This window comes from Meira miltonrushii (assembly GCF_003144205.1).
Source record: "Meira miltonrushii strain MCA 3882 unplaced genomic scaffold FA14scaffold_5, whole genome shotgun sequence".
Classification (NCBI taxonomy): Eukaryota; Fungi; Basidiomycota; class Exobasidiomycetes; order Exobasidiales; family Brachybasidiaceae; genus Meira; species Meira miltonrushii.
The window spans coordinates 787,836-805,771 of record NW_020289947.1 but is presented as its reverse complement, the minus strand read 5'-3'; the positions used below and the strand labels follow the sequence as shown (position 1 = coordinate 805,771).

General features: G+C 42.9%; 9 protein-coding genes across 9 annotated transcripts; 3 read left to right on the top strand and 6 right to left on the bottom strand.

Moving 5' to 3' along the window:
• Positions 1-183: 183 nt before the first annotated feature.
• On the top strand, positions 184-2,970 carry FA14DRAFT_192445 (uncharacterized protein; the record flags this gene model as incomplete). The annotated part of the gene is made up of 2 exons (XM_025501936.1): positions 184-2,733; positions 2,852-2,970. The coding sequence occupies exons 1-2, from the start codon at positions 303-305 to the stop codon at positions 2,968-2,970; spliced, it is 2,550 nt and encodes an 849-aa protein (XP_025352497.1). The 5' UTR covers positions 184-302.
• FA14DRAFT_150479 (cytochrome b5) lies at positions 2,915-3,745 on the bottom strand (the record flags this gene model as incomplete). Its single annotated transcript, XM_025497437.1, has 4 exons — positions 2,915-3,259; positions 3,328-3,464; positions 3,525-3,563; positions 3,628-3,745. The coding sequence occupies 4 exons, from the start codon at positions 3,743-3,745 to the stop codon at positions 3,203-3,205; spliced, it is 351 nt and encodes a 116-aa protein (XP_025352496.1). The 3' UTR covers positions 2,915-3,202.
• A 284-nt stretch (positions 3,746-4,029) lies between these two features.
• Positions 4,030-5,265, top strand: FA14DRAFT_162408 (PWI-domain-containing protein; the record flags this gene model as incomplete). Its single annotated transcript, XM_025499592.1, has 1 exon — positions 4,030-5,265. A coding segment is annotated over exon 1 (1,049 nt), but the record flags the coding sequence as incomplete, so codon positions are not given.
• On the bottom strand, positions 5,229-7,303 carry FA14DRAFT_85740 (uncharacterized protein). Its single transcript, XM_025503003.1, has one exon. It carries the CDS (start codon positions 7,201-7,203, stop codon positions 5,269-5,271), a length of 1,935 nt encoding a protein of 644 aa, XP_025352494.1. The 5' UTR covers positions 7,204-7,303; the 3' UTR covers positions 5,229-5,268.
• Positions 7,304-7,348: 45 nt separating this feature from the next.
• Positions 7,349-8,567, top strand: FA14DRAFT_162407 (putative CPR1-cyclophilin). The gene is made up of 2 exons (XM_025499591.1): positions 7,349-8,061; positions 8,131-8,567. The coding sequence occupies exons 1-2, from the start codon at positions 7,828-7,830 to the stop codon at positions 8,434-8,436; spliced, it is 540 nt and encodes a 179-aa protein (XP_025352493.1). The 5' UTR covers positions 7,349-7,827; the 3' UTR covers positions 8,437-8,567.
• Positions 8,568-8,661: 94 nt separating this feature from the next.
• On the bottom strand, positions 8,662-9,483 carry FA14DRAFT_182102 (uncharacterized protein; the record flags this gene model as incomplete). The annotated part of the gene is made up of 1 exon (XM_025501174.1): positions 8,662-9,483. One exon carries the CDS (start codon positions 9,481-9,483, stop codon positions 8,662-8,664), a length of 822 nt encoding a protein of 273 aa, XP_025352492.1.
• A 264-nt stretch (positions 9,484-9,747) lies between these two features.
• FA14DRAFT_192439 (uncharacterized protein) lies at positions 9,748-11,007 on the bottom strand (the record flags this gene model as incomplete). The annotated part of the gene is made up of 1 exon (XM_025501935.1): positions 9,748-11,007. The coding sequence occupies one exon, from the start codon at positions 11,005-11,007 to the stop codon at positions 9,748-9,750; it is 1,260 nt and encodes a 419-aa protein (XP_025352491.1).
• A 574-nt stretch (positions 11,008-11,581) lies between these two features.
• FA14DRAFT_162406 (enolase) lies at positions 11,582-13,175 on the bottom strand. Its single transcript, XM_025499590.1, has 2 exons — positions 12,525-13,175; positions 11,582-12,450 (listed from the first exon to the last, which is right to left on the bottom strand). The coding sequence occupies exons 1-2, from the start codon at positions 13,053-13,055 to the stop codon at positions 11,653-11,655; spliced, it is 1,329 nt and encodes a 442-aa protein (XP_025352490.1). The 5' UTR covers positions 13,056-13,175; the 3' UTR covers positions 11,582-11,652.
• A 623-nt stretch (positions 13,176-13,798) lies between these two features.
• FA14DRAFT_127480 (kinase-like protein) lies at positions 13,799-16,327 on the bottom strand (the record flags this gene model as incomplete). Its single annotated transcript, XM_025496800.1, has 4 exons — positions 13,799-14,175; positions 14,353-15,232; positions 15,323-15,501; positions 15,580-16,327. The coding sequence occupies 4 exons, from the start codon at positions 16,325-16,327 to the stop codon at positions 13,799-13,801; spliced, it is 2,184 nt and encodes a 727-aa protein (XP_025352489.1).
• Positions 16,328-17,936: the final 1,609 nt, after the last annotated feature.

The window sequence follows — 17,936 nt, the reverse complement described above, 5'->3', positions numbered from 1 at the left end:
GAATTAGGGGCTGCAGCGAATTATAGTGTGAACAGAGTTGAAGCATGATTGCAGTGCATTTATGCATTGATCTTGACAATGAAATGAATCAGGGACACTAAAGAAAATTGAATTTGAAAGATTCGCATTTAGGGGTCATGTTGACATTCGAAGAGAAAGATGAATTGCTACTTTAAAGATCTTGACAGATCTCACTCACAACTTCAATCTTTTGTATCATCACTCCCATAATTTTAACGACCTCTAACGACATTTAACGACTATACTCCCAACTTGTATTCATTAATAAACTTTTACCCTCCATGTCTCAATTACGTCGTCATCAAAGCAGTCATTCAATCACAAATGGATTCACTCCAGGCGGTCATATTCCTGTAGGGTACTCCTACTTGGACAGAGCTCATTCTCTGGTCACGCCAACGAGACGAAACGTACCTAGAGGAATGGAAAGTCCACGTACAGATACATTGGACTTATCAACATCTTCTCCACAACCTTCTAAATCACTATCAGGCCAATTGCAGCATTCAGAATCCTATTCAGATCTGTCAACATACAAACGCTCGCCTGAACCACAACAATTCTCAACAGCAAGTCGTAGATCAAGTTTGGAATCTTTACGTGATTCACCGTATCGCAATGATACATCAATCGCTGCTGAAAATGTGGCAGAATTGATTGAACAATTACCAAAAGATCCACTTCGATGGTTACCTTCTCAAGTAGCCGTTTATCTTACCTATGTTCTCGGTCTCACGCCAAAGCCAATCGTACAAGATGTAACTGCATACGTTCGTAATGCAGGCATGAGCGGAAGAGCATTCTTGAGATTGAAAGAAAAGGATCTTGCTGCTGAAGGATTAAATCTAAAATGGCGCAAGCTGATGATCGAAGCGGTCAGAAAATTACGCAAAGACTGCTTACGAGGACATCTTTGGAGTTTGGAAGGCAGTCATGCATACACTGAAACTGAAGAACCAGAACAACAGCCCGATATCCCAAAACAAGTCAACGCAAATTCAACGGGAACTCTCAAACGCTTACGAGACAAAAAAGCTGTTCGCAATATGATTTCATCTTTTGAGAATATCCGTGAAGGAAGTTCAGATGGTGAAGATGCATTCGTTGCCCTCGGTGGAATGCAAAAACGCGGATCAATGTCTTCCCTGCGCAGTATCAGCAGCTCACAAAGCAATGATAGTCTTAACCGTCCTGCTATTCCACCAATCTATGGTGAAGGGTATGTACGTGAAAGAGCTGAAAGCTTTTCATCTTTACGCGAACAAATACCCATTCATCATGCTTCAAGACCGGTGTTCACCCGTGAACAATTGCAAGATTGGTTTGGCGATTTATCTGAGAGTGAAGTACAAGGCTTAGCAGATGAATTGGATGCCGAAGATGAACTCTCGCAAGGCCATGCGTTCAACCGTAGTGTTTCTGAATCATCGATCAATAGCGAAAGTTGCAACAGTGAACCTATGCCGGCCACACCACCAGCAGCAGAAGTGAACGGATTCAATTTGACGCCAATCGATGCTAGCTTGGTGAAATCAATTGTTGAATCTCCTACTTTAGAACAAGGATCAAATGATTTGATCGTTGAAGCGCATTTATCAACTTCAAACTACATTCAACCTCTTCACAAAGACATTTTGGTTGATGAAGATCAAGATGACCTTCTCGTTGGTCCAAGACCGGGAGCATCTAACGGTGGAAAAAGTAACCCTTATAGAAGATCGACCTATGAGGAAGAGGAATTGGAAGCTCTGGGCCTGGATGCCAATGTGAATACATGCAAATTCGACACAGCCAAAAAGGTTCCTCGAATTGCCGAAGAAAGAGGAGCGGATCAGGACAGCATTCGTGTGAAGCGCTCAGGCGATGACAGTGCAGCAACAGGCATTCGTGACATATTTGCAACACAACCAGAAGAGTCCAGTGCCTCAGCTCATCATGCATCACGGGATAGTTCAGCGGATGATGAAGTTCCACCTTTGAAGACAGCACGCACTGTTGGCACATTTGGCAGAGCTGCACTTATGTCAGCTTTGCAACAAGCAAAAGAAGCACAGAACGATAGCAGCAAACGAGCAGAAGATGAAAGTGAATGGGGAGTAACTTTCTCACGTAAAGCTTCTAGACGCAACACTCTTGCTCGTGCAGATGGCACAAATGCTGCTGCAGCTGTTCATGCTGATCATGCAAGAGACGTTACTGGTACTTCAGCCGCATCACGGATGTCACAATTGTTCAATCCTATCCCTCTAAGTGAAGCCAATTTGGAAAAGCACGAAAAAGATGCCGAAACGAGTCCTAAAGATACAACGCCAGCCTCTCCGCAAGACAAGATCTTACTTCCACTAACGACACTGGAACCCGATAATGACGGAAAAGGTTCGATAAAAAAACGTAGTATGGTTTTAGTGGATAGACGTAAATTTGAAGCATTGGCAAAACGAATGGGCGTTTTGGAAGATCAATTAGCCGGATTAGAAGCAATCTCTTTACCTCCCGATTCAGATTTAGGAAGTTTGGGAAAGAGTAGCAATATGAACGCAGCTCAAGTACGTGCTGCTTTGGATGAAGTGTTTACAATTCCTGCAGCACCATTTTATCGTGCGGAAGAAGAGGAAGGGCGCGAGGAAGTTCCACAGGCCGACGAGGAAGGGAAAGATTCGACAAGTTCGAAATGGAGCCTCATGAGACAATTTGGTATCATTCCTTCATACAGTGAGTATTTGCATAGAAAATTCTTAGGAAAAAGGGCACATTCTTCCGAGAATGTATGGGTAGAGAAGGGAATTTTTTGGACTAATTTTTGTTGTTTTTCACTTCATCTTACTGAAAGCTCATCACTTTTTCGCTCGTCTTCCAAATCCTTCTTCTGTCGATTTAGCTATCGGTTTGGCGGCTGGCGTTGGTTTCGTTTTGATTTCTGAAGTTTTTGGTCGTGGTGCTCGGCATTAAAAAAAGGCAAATTTCATATTTACACCGTTTTGTTATAATCCCCCTTATATGTATATTTTCATGACTTTTGAGGATGATCGCTTCTACTTTTGTGTAATAGATATGATTCGATAGACCTAGAATGAGCTCTGATTTGTCGTCTTTAATAGTTGCCATCACACGATCTGAGCCCAATCATTCCCACAAAGCAGAGAAATATGCAATCAATTCTGAGAACAATACAAATATGGCATCACTTTGAGTCTACCAACTTTCCGACGATGTTGTATCGCTTTGTGTAGTAGGCGAGCTGATTCGAGAAGAGATGAAATGTAAGTAAAGCACACAAAGATGGTGTTTGTGTTGTCTTACACTCACCCAATCGTCCAAAACTTTCATTTGTTTCTCGTCTAAAGTGGAATAGTCTGAAACGGCATCTTCAGGCTTCAAGGAGGACATACCGAGACCTCTTGATGCATCCTTGCCTGCAAAGACATTGTATCCTTTACCGGGACCTGAATGGGAACAGGGGTTTTAGAGCATTGTCGCAGAAGCGCAACCATCTGTGTACTTACCATACATTTCTCTCTTGGGAGATACATCAAAGACATTGCCTATGAGAGAGCAGATAGAGCTGTCAATTGTGGGTCTGGGTGCTGCAGCATCGACAAAACATACCTTTGATGCAAACGTAGACTGGCTTGCTTTCATCACTTCCATTGTATTGAGCCAATTCCTCAGCAGTGAATGGATCATCTTTTGGAGGATGGGTAGGGTGTGTAGTAGGTTCCATCATTTTGATATACTGTAAAAGGTAGTTGGTGGTATTGAAATGAGTGAAAGAAAGATAAACAATCTGTGTTTCGGAGCCTAAAAAGCACACCATTCGCGAAAGTACATTAGTTTATGTTTGTAAGCGCGGGGTAGAAATTTGTCCGCCCAGTGTTAGTGTACGCTTTGAAATTAATACTATATTTTTCTGCTTTATTCTCCACCTTGACAACCATAAGCAAGCTATGACGAAAAGGTGAACAGGGCATCCAAAGAAGAGTAGAGAATGGGTGATAGTGCCTATCGTGGGATCAGCGCTGATCAAGATGGAAGGTTCCGAAACAAAGAGCAACTCCTGCTAAAGAAATTGGCAGCAAAAGGTCAATTTCCCACAACATTTGAAGAACGTGTAAATATGACAAAAGTCAATATGGAAGTTATACGACCTTGGATAGCGGAAAAAGTGGAAGAAGTTTTGGGATTCGAAGATGATGTTGTGGTAGAATATGTGAATGGAATGCTTGAAGATCCAAATGATACACAACCTGATCCAAAAAAGATGCAATTAAGCTTAACTGGTTTTTTGGAATCGAAAACGCCGACTTTTATGGCGGAACTTTGGTCTTTGCTCCTAAGCGCTCAAAAGTCTATCGGTGGTATACCGCAAGACTTTGTCGAAAAGAAGAAGCAGGAGATGCGATTGGCAAGAGAACGAGATGCTGCTGCAATCGCTGGAAGTGGATTGAGTAGGAGACAGGAAGGCAGATCGTACGATCGTCAAGGAGATCAGCAGCAGGGTAGATCACGATTTGAAGACCGCTCAAATAGATCTAGATGGGACGATGCACCACGCTCACGCAATTCAGGCAGAAACGACTTTGTGGACCGCAGAGGTAATCGGACAGAAAGGATACAAGATAGTGGCTGGGGAGCGCAAAGATCATATGATTCAAGACCTCGCAGAAGTCCATCTCCACCTCGCAACAGAAATCGCTCAAGAACTCGCTCAAGGTCACCTCCCCGCTATGAGCGACAAGAAAAACGTTCTCGCTACTTTGACAATGCAGATAGCAATGAAGGGAGTGATCAGCGGAGACGTCGTTACGAACATCACGACGACGAAAGACGAAACTATGATCGGCGCGAAAGGGAAAGCCCACCTCGTAGGAACGTAAGTCGAAGATCTCCTGAGTCATCACCTTCGCGATCACCAGAAGCACGGCAAAGCAGCAGCAAAAGGCAAGCCGAAGGTAGTGTCACACCAGATTATCGTGATCGACAAAGGCATCGGCCTTCGCCATCCCTCACTCCGCCAAGAAGAAGAGATGATCGTTCACCGACGTACTCTCCGCCTGGTGCACAATGGGATGACGAAAAATCTGACGATGATCATCCAAAAGAAGAGGGGCCTTTACATCGAAAAGACGCACATAAACTTTCTCGTAGTCGATGGGCAAACGATGACTAGATTGTAATGCAACATACCCATACGAGGACATAACCTGATGTACAATACAATGTGTAATATTTCTATGAAGTAACATGTCTCTATTGTTGTTGTGGTATCAACTGCTGTTCGACGGCAGCCCAAATTTGCTTTTCCTCATCAGATATGCTCGAATCACCTTCTTCGCCGATGACTTCGTTAAGTAATCGTAAATCTGCACCTGTAGTTGACAGGAGACCGAAAGATGCGAGCCAAACAGGTGCATATTCTGCATCGGTAGCTGTAACGATGGATTTGACATTTTCAGTGAATAATTCAAGCTCGTTCCGTGCTACTTGTGCAGCATCCCCATCTAACGTGACAGCTCTCTTAATCAATGCACGAAAGAGCGACATTGCAGCTTCCGTATCAACGTTCAAGCTATCTACTCCTCCATGGGGTGCAGTATATCTTGAAGTTGTCTTTGGTTGTTGTAACATCCACGTCAATCCTACTTCAGCCAATGCTTTTCGTGCGTAAATACGAGCGTTATCCAACAACGTTTTCCGGGTATTCTCATCCACACCATCTATGGCACCGGAAACGAACAAAACCTCACTTCGTAGGATTGAAACAGTACTCAATCCCGTATAAAGTGATGCTCTTCTTCGCATGGATGGATTGATGGAATGAGCAGTACCCAATACTGCCACCGTATTTCCACTTCCAGACGCATTGGAAGATGCATCCAAAGCTTTAAGAGCAGAGAGATATACCTTGGAAGCATTCGTGCAAAGCTGCCAGGCTAATTCAATAAGAGCTTGAACATAATCATTTGCACCTTGACTTGTTCGTGAGTATATATGCCCGATCGTTAAACGAGATAATTGTAAAGTACGATCTGCCATTTGTTCCAATTGTTGCAAATACACTTTTTGAGCAGCTCTTCCATTCGTGGTAGCCATATCAAATGTATTTTTCGTGCTTTCTTCTAGCACCGATGTTACCTGCGTAAGGATAGGAACGGCGTAAAACATTAGATCTTGACTGATGTTACCTTGTACGTCTCTCAGAAGTTTTGCAATATCTATTTCCTCTTTTGCGAACCGCAAAGCTGCTACCTGTTCCATCCATTCATTTTCCGGACTTCTTTTCTCGCCATCCGGGAAAGATATAAAGACGCTTTCTGCTCTAGCAAGATTGTTGGCGGCATGTGCAAATGTGGATAGAGCCACCTCATTATCTACACCCGAATCGAGCAAAGCTAACAATGTTGAATGTAGGCTTGAGATTGTTTCCAAAGCTGAGGCAGGTGTGATGAGTGAAGTTGTGTATTCTGTTCGGGTGGCTCCTTCAGAGTCGGAAGTTGTGTCAATCGAAACCCCGTCCTCATTCTCATCCTGTTCTCCTTCGGGCACCAGTAAGGGAGCTCTTTCGATCTCTGCATTCCTATCCTCTGCCTCCTGTTCTAGCTGTCTTCGAAGCACAATTTCTTGGCCTTGTAATACGTTTTCCAGATTAACGATTGCTTGTTGGTAAAGCGCTTGTACATCAGCATCTTTTTCACCTATCCGCTGCTTTTGGTCTGCCAAAGTGGACTGAGCTGAAGCGAGATTATACTGAACGTCCAGATAGAATGCATTGGGTGAACCATCTATAGCAGATACTGGAACAGACAAAGCCAACGCATTTGCGAATAGCTGAATTGCATCCTGTAAATGCTTCAAGCTGGAAGGTGGCAGAGTGAATGTTGTCGCGATGATGTACAATACTCTTGCTGCGTTATAAGCAGCATCTGCATCGTTACCATTTCTTAATTGAAGAGCTCGTTGATAGACCTGAAAGCTTAAATTGTAATATTTCAATGCTTTCTCACCAAAAGCAAACCTTTCTGCTTTTTCTTCTAATTGAATGCCAGCATCCAATGCTTCTTCCGGATCTGAATATGAGCTTACTGGTATTTGATCTAGTTGTTTCTTTGCTGGACCTTGTTTCTTGGTTCTCTTTGGTCTTCGCAAATTGCTCGATGATCCAATGTTTGCCTGACTTGTCATCATTGTATCACCACATATGAATTCAAAGCCAAGAAGATTTCTATCATCAGATTTCCTCCACACCAAGAAAATAAAATAAAGCTTAAAAAAAGAGAGAGCAACTGTTGACACCCAATTAAAGCTCCCCTTACTGCCGCTAAACTCAATCTTCCCTTTTAGCGTACAGGCCAAGAAGGATATTCATGCCTTCATTCAATTCCGGTCCCATATGAATTTAATGACGTCTTTTTGGCTAAATGTGACAATAGAAAGAGAAATCCGGCAAGAAAACGTGCAAAGGGCAAAAAGAAGCGGTCCCCATGTCCGGCAAGTGTGTTTGTGTGCGCACGCCTTTGTTGCTTGCTTGCTCGCCACAGCATTTTTGCATTCACAATTTTTAGGAGTGATTGAATTCGCTGGAATCTCAAGGAAGAAAGAAGATGTGGCATACGATCAGTGTACGCGTATTTTTGTCAGCCTTACGTGCTTAAACTCTAACCCTGGACTTTATCCCTACGCGCAAAAAAACTATAGTCAATTCGGTCCGTGCGCAAGAAGAAAGAAGAGAGAATGAGCTCGGTTATTGGCCCATGCAATATAAACCCCCTTTCTCAACCTTCTTCTTCTCACCACCATTCAAATCACTTAATGGCTTTTGCTCCCACTTTTGCCAAAAGATTTACTTCAACTGCACGCATCATGTCTAACGTTTTCTTCGACGTAACCAAAGACGGTAACCCATTGGGCCGTATCACTTTCAAGTTGTACGATGATGTCGTTCCAAAGACAACCCGCAACTTCCGTGAATTGTGCACCGGTCAAAACGGTTTCGGTTATGAGGGATCTGGTTTCCACCGTGTTATCCCACAATTCATGTTACAAGTGAGTATAGCCATGTAAGCACGCAAATAGAATAAGCATTGAAACTGACACATCTCTTCTCTATTACAGGGTGGTGACTTCACTGCTGGTAACGGAACCGGTGGTCGTTCCATTTACGGCAACAAGTTCGAAGATGAAAACTTCCACTTGAAGCACACCAAGCCAGGATTGTTGTCAATGGCCAACGCCGGACCAAACACAAACGGTTCTCAATTCTTCATCACAACCGTTGTTACCTCTTGGTTGGACGGTAAGCACGTCGTTTTCGGTGAAGTCGTTGACGGTTTGGACATCGTCAAGGCTATCGAAGCAGAGGGTTCCGGCAGCGGTAAGACCAAATCTCGTTTGGTCATTGCCAAATCTGGTACTGTTTAAACTGGCTTTTTAGATAGTACTTCTCTTGTAGGGTAAAGTTGTCCAGAATGCTTCTTGCATCTGAGAGCCCCCTTTAATTGTTTGTATGTTTTGAGCCGCAAAATTAATCGAAGTTAGTTGGGATTACGCTTCTTTGTGTGTGATGAGTTATATTGAGAGTTATACATTTAGGTTGTACATAAAAAATTAAGGAAATTAAGGAAAATACATGAATGCTCTAGGTGCTCATCCTCTGCCATACAGTGCATCAAACATTGCTTTGAGCGTTTCTTGATCGATGTCCTCTAGTGCGATCTTTCGATCTTGCTTTGCTTCTTGATCAGACTTTCCCTCAACAGCCGGAAGATCTTGTTCGTCGAACGGGATCGGGGATTCGTGATCACGAACGCCTTCACCGGGGACGACCGCCATTCCACCACCACCTGAACCTGCTGCATATTTTGCTTCAACTTTTCGACGTGTGTCTCTTACAAGATCTTCCGGAGATTTCTTTTGTTGTTGAACTTTAGATAATTCATCATCAAAGTGCGCTTTCATTCCAGCCATATATGCTTTCCAATTCAATGATTTTTCTCCGCTTTCTTGCGTTCGATCATCACGTTGAGACGCAATCGCCGCTGCGCTTCCGATTGGATCTTTTGCTGAAGAATCATCCAATACGGCAGAAGCAGCATTTGCAATCCTATCTTTCCAGCCGCCAAGAGATTCTTCTAGTATTCCAGCATTTTGCTTTGATTGTAATGCTGCTTGAGCTCGTTTTAGTCGAGATTGAAACGAAGAAGTAGAAGTTGCTGACCGCGAACGAATATGTCTGAACGTTTGCAGGATCACCAGCAGTAATGTTGTGACCAACAGTATAGAAAGTAAAAATTTAAGTCTTGAAGGTGATGATGAACCACTTTTTGATGGTTTTCTTCGTCCAGCTGTTGTATATCGCGAAGAAGAAGAATTTAACGCTTGAACTGCTGCTAAATTACGAGCTAACTTCGCATCTTGACCTCCCCTGGTTCGTCTTCTGGTCGTTTGTGATGATGTACCGTCTGCCATGTTTGTGATCAAATGTGATGGTGTTTTCAAAAGAAGTGTCTGTATCGAGAAGCGAGGAATATGTGTAAATGACGATTCTTCCCAACTTCTTCCACGCATGCATGCAGATATCTGACGTGGAGGCACAAAAGGGAGCGCGGGGAGGCAGACAATGTCAGGCTTAAAAGAAAATTGATTACGATGTCATGACAGATATAAAAGGAAGTATGTAAACAAGCAAGAGAAGTGAAAAAGGATGTTTTAAAATAGTAAATGCTTCTCTGATCAAAAAAATTCAGGAGGATTAGGACAATCCTTCTTCATGTGACCCTCTTCGCCGCAATTCTGGCATCTATATTTTGGTTTCTTATTTGGACAATCCTTCTTCATGTGTCCCAGTACGTTGCATTTGAAGCACACAGTTGTTGGACAGTTTCCGAACGAATGACCTAGTTGTCTACATTTGCTGCAGCGATTATACTTTTCAACATGCTCTAAATTGAATTTGCAGAGAATCTTAGGCCCGTTTGGAACAGTTTTGTAAGTAATAGTATCCCAAGGGAGCTTTGACTTATCTATTCCTTCTGCCATTTTTACAGCAAAGCAAGCGAAAGGGCGAGCACTGCTTTGTGTTCCATCACTCCATTTTGTTGTTGGGCGCCAAGCACCTAGAAGTTGAAATAATGTCGCATAGTCTTGACTTATATAGTAAATTGCTCTTTCGTAATAAAGATTGGGAACTTGATCAGCGGGAACAATCTCGTTGGATTCCAATGAAATCATAATTGTAAGGATTTGAGGATCTCTGCAGCGACCAGGATCAATGCATTCTATTCGAATACCGGCTTTTCCATCTTCTGCTTGAACATCGATGGTTTTTACTTTGCAAGCCAAATAGTAGCTTTCTTCTATGGTAGAGCAAGTGATGTCAACCATATAGTGACCATCAATACGTAGAGTGTTATTGACTTCTGGAATGCGTAAGATCCCATTCTCATCCTTGAACAAAGGACCTTTATCCGAATTATTTTTTGACCAACGCAATTCTATCAATTCTTTCAATCGATCCCTAATTCTTTTTTCTGGATGTTTTATGGGTTTTTCAAATTCCAAACACCAACGAGAAGTACGATCAGGTAATTCTTGATTCTTTTTACTGGGCAATCGAAATTTTGATGAATCCCATTCTTGTTGCTCTTCATATCCTTCTATAGTCAAAGGTTCAAAAGCCGTCCAACATCTTGCTTTGGTATTGCTTGATCCTATTTCGTCCGGAGAGGCTCCACCGTTTTCCACTGATCCTAAACGTTGCCTTTTTGATGTAAGGTCTGCTTGAATATCAGATAGAGAACGCTTTGAATGGGTTATATCACTCAGCAAAGGAAGGATAGGGACTGGCGTTGCACGATAGCTGTTTTTGAAAACGGCTTTCAATCTATTGATTTCTTCCAATTTTAACTTTTGCTCAGCAGTCAATGTGTTCCAGAATTTTTCATACCAATTAGGATTATTCTGGCTAAAAGCCATATCCTCTGAAAGATCCATGGCGAAGTATCTATTGGTTGTTGAAAATCGGGAGGAGAGATTTTATTTTTGATTTACCCAAAGATCTTCGAGTTTGCCGTTCAGCTTTTCTTTGATCCAATTCAAGACCGGAATGTTACTTTCCCTTCTTATATCACACAATTCGTACTCAGAAACATTCTTTTCTTTCCCTTATTAAAAAATTTTGAACCTCAAAATTTTATCCCATTGATTTTCATCACATCTTTCAACCTCAGCTTATTTGTATATACTCTTTCTTACCAAAAGATGGGTATCAAACGAGTAAGTAGGGAAATAATTTCGGTTAATCGCTGCCGAACATTATATTTGATGGGCGTTCACTTTTAATTAGCCATGCGGGAGTGGGTCTCAGTGGTTAAATTCTTGAAGTTTGGGAAATCATCATCCTTGGCCGTCCAATCTCATCTAATATGCAGTTCTCCGGGTCAATCAAATCACGCAAACAGGCGGGCCGATTCTCGATATAAAAGGGGTTATAATCACACACAATCATTTTTCACTCTCCACTTTCAAATCACAGTATTATTCAAGAAACAAGAAAATTGAAACAATACCTCTCTACAACGAATCTAATTAAAATTTTGTGTAGGCTCTCTCCACCAAAAAGCATTAGCAGCTAGCAGCTTACTTGCGGCCTTCCAAAACCTTTGGTGCAGCTTCACCTTGAGTGAAACCATTGATACCAGCATAAACGGCATCCTTTTCCAAAGATTCGATACGCAAAAGAGCGTTGTATTTAGCAACACGTTCACTACGGCATGGTGCACCAGTTTTGATAATACCAGTTCCCAAACCGACAGTCAAATCAGCAATTGTCACATCTTCAGTTTCACCCGAACGGTGAGAGCACATAACTGACCAGTTATCAGATTGTGCCAATTGAGCAGCTTGGATTGACTCAGAGATTGTACCAATTTGGTTGATCTTGAGCAAAAGACCGTTGCATGCCTTCTTTTCGATGGCTGTCTTGATACGCAATGGGTTTGTGACTGTCAAATCGTCACCGATAACGGTAACACCGCTGTTAGCACGGAAGTATGACCATGCCTCCCAGTCATCTTGGTCGAAGGGGTCTTCGATAGAGATGATGGGGTATTTCTTGATCCAAGAGATGTACAAATCAGCCAATTCCTTACCGGTGATCAATTTGGGGTTCTTTTCATCCTTGAAGTTCAAATCGTATTTGCCTTCTTTGTAGAATTCGGAACTGGCAACGTCAAGAGCGATCTTGACTTGTCCAGTGTATCCGGCCTTTTCGACAGCCTCAGACAAAACTTCCAGAGTTTCATCTGCACCTTCAAGAGGAGGAGCGAAACCACCTTCGTCACCGACGTTGGTAGCATCGATTCCGGAGCGGGCTTGGATGACCTTCTTGAGGTTGTGGTAGACTTCAGTACCGACCTTCATTGCTTCAGTGAAGGTCTGTGAGGGGAGAAAGGGAGACTGGTCAGTTTTTATGCTATTTTAGGCGCATATATGCATGTTTATTCACTCACCTTGGCACCAGTTGGGACAATCATGAATTCTTGAGGAGCCAACTTGTTTCCTGCGTGGGAACCACCGTTGATGACGTTCATGGCAGGAGCAGGCAAGATGTAAGGAGCCTTGACGCCTGACAAAGCAGCGATGTGCTTGTAAAGGGCAACACCATTTTCTTCAGCACCAGCTTTGGCAACAGCGATTGAAACACCCAAGATTGCATTTGCACCAAGTTTTGTCTTGTTTGGTGTACCGTCCAATTTGATCAAAAAGTCATCAATTTGTTTTTGTTCTGTAACTTTCAAACCTGCATCTTTCAATGCTGGCCAGATGACGCTGTTAACGTTGTCAACTGCTTTCAAAACACCTTTGCCCATGTATGCTTTCTTGTCACCGTCACGTAATTCACATGCTTCGTGAACACCAGTGGAAGCACCACTTGGAACACCAGCGCGGAAAAGACCTTTTGCGGTCCAAAGGTCCACTTCAACGGTTGGGTTACCGCGAGAGTCAAAGATTTGACGAGCCAAAATGTTTGTGATAGACATGATTAATGTGTGTGTGTGTGTGGATATGATTAGGTAGTGGTTGTTAAAAGAAGAGAAAAAGGATGAATGCATGCACAACAAAAAAAAGAAGCTCAACAAGTTTAGGTCAAAACACACAGGCGTAAAGGCAGGCAAAGCCCAAGCCGCATGAAAAACTTATGCCCAACATCACTGATTTTCTACACAGTCACACTCACGCCCTTTTTTCTTCTTAAATGTGCCCTGTGCGAGGAAACGCCCAAAGTGCGGTGCAGTGCAAAGGCTGAATTCTTCATTTAAGGTCTTTGAACTTCGATGTCTGCCTACAGACTTGTTGGGCTGTAATAAATCTTCCGAAGCGTGGCGTGCACCGGCGCAGAGCAAGCAAGCAAGCAAAAGGCTTTCGCTTTCATGAGTACCCTTCCTGCCATCATTTTAAAGCTCAATTCCGCCTAATCCGCGCTACTACTACTACTAAATGATCATAACTCGGAATCATTCGGATGTTATCATAAAGGATGACGTCTTGCACTGCTTTTTACCCACACTGATTGCAAGTATATGTCATTAAATTTGTTCGTCATATATACGTATGTTTCCTATAGTGTAAAAGATTGATGAGGGTGTGAGTACAAGATGATGAAGTTGAATAGGTTACGATGATGATGATGATGATGTTACACATTTGAAATTGAATGCAAATATAAAACGCAAATATGATTAAAAACACGAGATAAAACATTTGAAGGTTTTGCTTTATGCTCTCAAGTTGGAGATACTTGAACGCCTAATGCCTTTAATTCGGCACGGAATAATTCCACCCTACTCAAGGTATAACGTAAGTTATCAAAACTTTCAGCCGATCCAGCGATAACTTCAGAACCATTTTCCATATCACGAGCAGAAACAAGAGCTGGATCGACATAATTTCCTTGTAAACAATTTCGTAAAAGTTGTTCAATTGATTCTTTTGCAAATGTCATTCCCCATAATGCCCAAGCAGCATGACAAGCAGGCGAAAAGATTTCAACTTCTTTTTCTAAACGATCAATCTCTTTTTGCATACTACGTTCCAAAAATGCCAAAGGTGATTGTCGAACCGCATTCAAACGTGGAGAATCCGATCCATTTCCATTCGATCCTCCTAATAACGTTGGATGAACAGAAGGCGAAGGCATTCCGGCCAAAGCGTTCAAAGCGGGAGATGAAGTACCAACCGGAACCGAATCTCCTCTACTTTGCGGTATACTTGACACGTTGTTCGCATTGGAGACCGCATTGAACGGACGTGATTTTGTCGGAGTTGGTTCATTACCACTTTCTTTTGACATCACACAAGGTGGTAATTCCAATTCTTCGCCGTTGGGAAGTGCAGGCGGTAAAGATTGATCATTTGGTTCGCCGGCGGCGGCGGTGGCGGCGGTTGTTGGATCAGAGGCTGCTTTGGGTGCTTTTCCACGCATCCGTAGCAATCTTCCTTGTTCTACGTATGCACGAAGCCACCTTCTACGTTCATCTCGCGTTGGATAAGCAAACGTGTAAGGCGACCAACAATCGGTTATATGATGATAATCGAAACGCCACTCGTGGAATGCATTTGCGATATCGTACGCTCTAGGGTTGGGCGAACAATACTCGAAATCAATCACGATCAAACGTTCATAAGGCGCTCGGCGTGAACGTGATCTTCGTTTGTTGGAAGAAATGCTGCTTGATCGACTCTTACTGATTTCCGGGCTATCAGTCGGCTTACTCGAATCTCTGCTACGTTCGCGAGGCATTCCTTTACCTGCACTATCCTCCTCAAAGGCGCCCTCTTTGATCAGCAGTAAATTACTGTATTGCGTATCGCCATGTGCCAAAACTCGACGACTTGCACCATTGAGCTTTTCCCATTTCCTGATGAATGCTTTAAAAGCATCCATTTCCGCCAAGAATCGAGGGAAATTGAGAGAAGCAATAGCCAACAAGGTAATCCGCAAGCTATTCACTGTTGTACCCAGTTCCAGGCTTGGTACGTTAATATCATTAAACGAGGTGAAAGGAGAGAATTCTCTTCCTTCCAAAGGCGTACCCTTCAAAGCTCTCTTGCAAGCAGCTTGTCCAGCATCCGTCTTGCAGAATTCATCCACCAAAGCCAACACTTTTCCTGCTTCGCGAGCCCATCGCTTTGATCGTCTCCACATACCGGGATATGGCTGACTGGAACCATTGGATATCTTTGTAGAAGAGGATGTCGGATGGTTTGGGATATATGGAGACAAAGAAGGAGCTTTGGCATTTCGGACTGCATTTACTGATTCTGTATAACTGGAAGGACCCGAACCTGTTGGACCAAAGGAAGGACTACTGAAGCCGTTTTCGTTATTGATCGAACTGCTATCTTGCGAATTAAAGGAAGTCGCAAGAGAATCAAAAGAGGTAACCGAATTATTGCGATGAGGCGAAAAGCCGCGAATGGACATCGCTTTTGCTTGTGCGCCTTCATTGGCTACCGCGGTCAAAGTGGAATGATTATTTGACTCTTCCGCCATCGGAGCAGGACTGTCTCTCAGATTTCTGGATGAATCAAGGATGTTTTGTTGAGATGGAGGGATTGAAGATGGATTTCGGTGCATGCGTGGACGATGACTGCGGGCGAATAGATGATTTTCGATACCTCTCCCGTATACACTGCTACCATCGCCATTTGCACGTAAATCGCCTTGTTCAAGAACAGTTCGCATAGTTTCTAGGGGTACTTCATGCAATTGTCTCATTCTTCTGGCTACCCATTGTGCTCGACCTTCTGATCCTCGTACAAGTAGACTGCCATCCTCCTTGATGGTCTCTCTTCGATCGCCCAGGTCCCGAATACCATCTTTGCCGATTGGTTCTGCGTCAAAGTATGTCTCCACTCTGCCATTTGCAAATGTTCCGAGGATATGCGGACCAATCTCGTATAAGCTGGAGAGAGTATGCAAGATCAGCAATTCAGCTCTACGAGAAAGCAAGACCTCGGTTCCCTTTCCATACACTCGAAGAAGGACAGTCTTCGGATATAATCCCTCACAATCTTGCTTATCGTATGAGACAAAGAAGACAGCGTTGGAAAAAGCGCCACTGATACGTTTCAACTGAACTCTGCTTGCGTCTAATGGCCACAAATCAGGATTGACAGTTTGTTCGGACCAAGTATCAATTTGAAGTTGTTCGGAAAAGAGTGCAAGAACCTGAGCTTGAAAGGCAGGCGTCTTTGCTTTTCGGGCATCTAATCGCCATCCTCTTGCGGCTGGAACGCCATTTGCATGCATATCTTCTTCATTTTCATCCTCTACATCAAATCCATCTGCTTCATTCTCTAAATCTTCAACTTCGATGGTGTCGATGCTATCCCGATGTTGAGATGATTTATCGTCGGATGAAAATGATCCTTTATTTCTCAGATATTTTTCGAAATCGCTTGTGGAAGATCGTGATCCGGGTACAGGAGTTGTTGTTCCACTTTGAGCATATTCAGGTGAAAGGTAAGCTCTTATACTCTTATCTGATTCAGATGGAATGATTGAATTCTTTCGATTAGCTTTTGATGTTCCCCAATCATCCAATGAAAGTGAATTGAGATCGAAATCTGAATCGGAAGAAGTGGAGGATGTATAACTGTATGCGGATAAAGCCGGTGAAGGAGAAGGACTTGCAGCTAATTGATAATTTGGAGATGCAAACTTATTACCGTTTTGCGAAGAGGATGTTGTTTGTTGCTCAGATCGAGATCGCGGACTAGGTGGAGTTGCCATTTCTAGGCAATATAACCCATTTGAATTCCAACCGGGCGAGCAGACAAGAGATGGCTTGCTGTTCTTTGTGTTTGTGTGTTGGCTGGCAAGAGTATGGTGGTGAAAGATCAACCGAGGGAGAATGCTTTACACACACACAAAGTGGAATTCTTAAGTTCTTGTTTTAATCAGCAGCAGCATTTCGGCGGCGCAGCGCACGTTGTATTGGCATAAAAGTCCTTCCACGGCAAAAGGCGGGCGTGTTATGAATATTATAATTCAAATAAATAAAAGCGCGGGGAATCCTAATGAATTATTATTGACTGTGAAATAAAAAGTCCGATAAGGAAAAGAAGAGCCGCCGCCGCTTTTGCTTGTGTGATTTTCCATTCTAACCCGGGCGTAGGATTGTGTGTGGGCGGCGTTGAATTGCGCAGCGCAAAGCAGAGGCAGCGGCTTCTTATTAACAACCAAATCACTGCCAAGCCAAAGTCATACAAATATCACACGCTAGAGAGAAAGTGTTGCTTAAAGGCTAAATTGAAAGAAGCATCATCATAACAATTATGAAGAATGACTTCAGATACTCTAAGAATGACTTTTCATTAATGTATTTAATTCCATCAAATCCATCCATATTAATATCATACATTCTATCACCGAAACACAGCCACCAAGCACGCCAAGATGATATCATTCATTCTACAAAAGACATTCTGCTGTCAATCTTTGGCGTAAAGCAGTGCTGCCAAAGAAATAACAAAGGAGTGGTAAACATTTATCCATCCTTATCTTTGTTTTCGTCAAATTGAACGGTACAAAGATGATGACAGCCACCAATCACGCAAAAATGATATCATTCATTCTACAAAAGGCGTTTTGCTGTCAATCTTTGGCGTAAAGCAGTGCTGTCACAAGCAATGACAAAGGAGTGGTAAACATTTATCTATACTTATCTTTGTCTAGATGAGTTGTACAATAATGATTGAGAATGAAGAGGAAAGATCATATAATCGGACTTCGAGCCATTTTGAGTTTCTCAACTTTTCAGAATTTCTATAAGTGATGTCCGCCTACTCATATGTAGTCATGCAAGAAGGACGCCGTTCGGCTAGTTGTTCATCGGTTCATCGGGTGCAGGAAAGCA